Source organism: Carlito syrichta, unplaced genomic scaffold, assembly GCF_000164805.1.
Source record: "Carlito syrichta isolate Samal-C Ts95f unplaced genomic scaffold, Tarsius_syrichta-2.0.1 Scaffold302340, whole genome shotgun sequence".
Classification (NCBI taxonomy): domain Eukaryota; kingdom Metazoa; phylum Chordata; class Mammalia; order Primates; family Tarsiidae; genus Carlito; species Carlito syrichta.
The window spans coordinates 32,213-34,814 of record NW_007246436.1 but is presented as its reverse complement, the minus strand read 5'-3'; the positions used below and the strand labels follow the sequence as shown (position 1 = coordinate 34,814).

Below are 2,602 nucleotides of genomic sequence, written 5' to 3'. Positions count from 1 at the left end.
GGAAGGATCGCCTGAGCCCAGCAGGTCGAGGCTGCGGTGGCCATGAGTGTGCCACTGCATTCCACCCTGGGCGACAGAGTGAGACTCCAACTCAAGAAAAGGAGAGAGGACCCCACCCCATCTCTGGGCACCGTTGTCCTCTCAAGGGAAGAGTGACCTGGCTGGCATCTTGCCTGGCCAGGGCCCCCTCCTGAGCTGCCCAGCTGGCCGCTCACTGAGCCTCCTCCACAGCCGGCCAACATCCTTCTGGACGAGCACGGCCATGTGCGGATCTCAGACCTGGGCTTGGCCTGTGACTTCTCCAAGAAGAAGCCCCACGCCAGCGTGTGAGTGCCCGCCACCCTCTCCCTTCCCCGACCCCCGCCACTCCCACTCATGACCTCCTTGCTCCCACAGGGGCACCCATGGGTACATGGCCCCTGAGGTCCTGCAGAAGGGTGTGGCCTACGACAGCAGTGCAGACTGGTTCTCCCTGGGCTGCATGCTCTTCAAGTTGCTGCGGGGGTGAGTGGCCTGTCCCAGCTAGGCGGCTGGGGGAGGGGAGCCCACAGCTGCCTGAGTGTTAGGGGCGGCAGCATCCCTGGCTTTGGCCAAGGCTCATGTACACTGCCAGACACAGTTTCCCTGATCCTGGGCTTTGACCTTGATCTCTGGCCTCTTTTACCCAGGCACAGCCCCTTCCGGCAGCATAAGACCAAAGACAAGCACGAGATCGACCGTATGACATTGACAATGGTGAGTGCAGGGTCTCAGCCTTCTGTGGGGTGCCAGGCTCATGGCTCATGGTTCTCACCGACCAGCAGAGATCTCGGGCCACTGGTCCCCTCTGTGGCCTCTGTGAGACAGGCCTCCTGCCCCGTAGCCTCTTGGCTTTCCTGTGTTGTCAGAGCACATGTCTGCTGGGCCTCACTGGGGGCCTGGACCCTTCCCTCCCTGCTGGGATGGGGCCAAGGGCTCTTCTCAGTCCTGGCCATGTCCCTTTCCTCTCTGAAGGCCGTGGAGCTGCCCGACTCTTTCTCCCCTGAACTTCGTTCCCTGTTGGAAGGCTTGCTGCAGAGGGATGTCAACCGGAGGCTAGGCTGCCTGGGCCGCGGGTGAGTACCCCAGCTACTCAGGCATGCTGCTGGGGCCGGGCCTCTGTGGGCTGCTGGCTGTGCTCCTCTGAGCTCAAGGGCTATGTCCCGTCACCTGGACTCCCCTTAGGGTCCCAACCTCCTTTGAGATGCTTGCAAGTGTGGGCACAGCTAGTCCTTTCCAATGCTCCCTGGCTGCCTAGAGGTGGAGTTGCTGGCAACTGGCTTCCAGAAGGGCCCTTGTAACAAAGATGATAGCAGCTTGTTACGTTTATCGAACAGTTACTAAGTGCTGGGTACAGCATTACAACCCAGTGTTGTCTCAGTGTTAAAACTCACAACAACCCCATGATGTCGGAACTACTTTTCTCCCATTTGCTAGATGAGGAAACAGGCTCAGGTTTAAGGAACTTGTCCAAGGTCACAGAGCCAGAAAGTAGCCCAGCCAGGAATTAACCTGAGCTGCCTGACCCCATGGCCCAGATTTAGCCCAGACTTGGGGTGGGGCCAAGCCCAGGTGACGGGCCTCTCCCCTCAGGGCTCAGGAGGTGAAGGAGAGCCCCTTCTTCCGCTCCCTGGACTGGCAGATGGTCTTCTTACAGAAGGTAATAAACTGCGATGGGGCCTCTTGGGGGTGCTCTGCAGCCCCAACCCCACGTTAACACCTGATGACCCCTGTTCTGCCGTAGTACCCTCCCCCGCTGATCCCCCCACGAGGGGAGGTGAACGCAGCTGACGCCTTCGACATTGGCTCCTTTGATGAGGAGGACACCAAAGGAATCAAGGTACTGGGCCTGGCCTGGCCTCCACCCTGAGCCCTGATCCTGACCCAGGTGGGACTCTTGTCCCTTCTTGCCCCTGTGACACCCCATCCTGGCCCTGCCAGCTTGTGGGCCTCAGCTTCTCGTCCCCGAAAGTCCCTGGGGGTGACAGTTGGACCAGACTGTCTTCTGCCCAGGGCCTGGGTCTGGGCTGGCCTGTGGCTGATGGATGTCCTGGCACCTCTGTCTCTCCATGTGTCCCTGCCCTGTCCACCTGGTGAAGTTATTGGACAGTGACCAGGAGCTCTACCGCAACTTCCCCCTCACCATCTCGGAACGGTGGCAGCAGGAAGTGGCAGAGACCGTCTTTGACACCATCAACGCTGAGACAGACCGGCTGGAGGCCCGCAAAAAAGCCAAGAACAAGCAGCTGGGCCACGAGGAAGGTGAGGGTCACCGGCTGCCACGGGTGCCTGGCCCCCTGCCCGCTTTAGAAGTCAGGAGCATGGCTTGGGTTTAAGCTGCTCGCCCAAGGTCACGGCCAGAAGCCAGAAAGTGTGGAACCGGGACTGAAACCCAGACCGGGCGGGACTGAGTCCCCTGTCTCGTCTCTCGCGGCAGACTACGCCCTGGGCAAGGACTGCATCATGCACGGCTACATGTCCAAGATGGGCAACCCCTTTCTGACCCAGTGGCAGCGGCGGTACTTCTACCTGTTCCCCAACCGGCTCGAGTGGCGGGGCGAGGGCGAGGCCCCGGTAAGGAGCG

The 2,602-nt window shown here is 60.6% G+C and overlaps 1 protein-coding gene across 1 annotated transcript in view; it reads left to right on the top strand.

Annotated features, from left to right (window-relative positions):
* The window catches only part of GRK2 (G protein-coupled receptor kinase 2), a 16,168-nt gene that overhangs the window by 11,703 nt on the left and 1,863 nt on the right, over positions 1–2,602 (top strand). Inside the window, 8 exon segments of the mRNA XM_021711530.1 lie at positions 147–326; positions 397–504; positions 669–735; positions 994–1,094; positions 1,612–1,678; positions 1,763–1,858; positions 2,118–2,280; positions 2,456–2,602. Coding sequence (XP_021567205.1) covers positions 147–326; positions 397–504; positions 669–735; positions 994–1,094; positions 1,612–1,678; positions 1,763–1,858; positions 2,118–2,280; positions 2,456–2,602 — 929 coding nt within the window.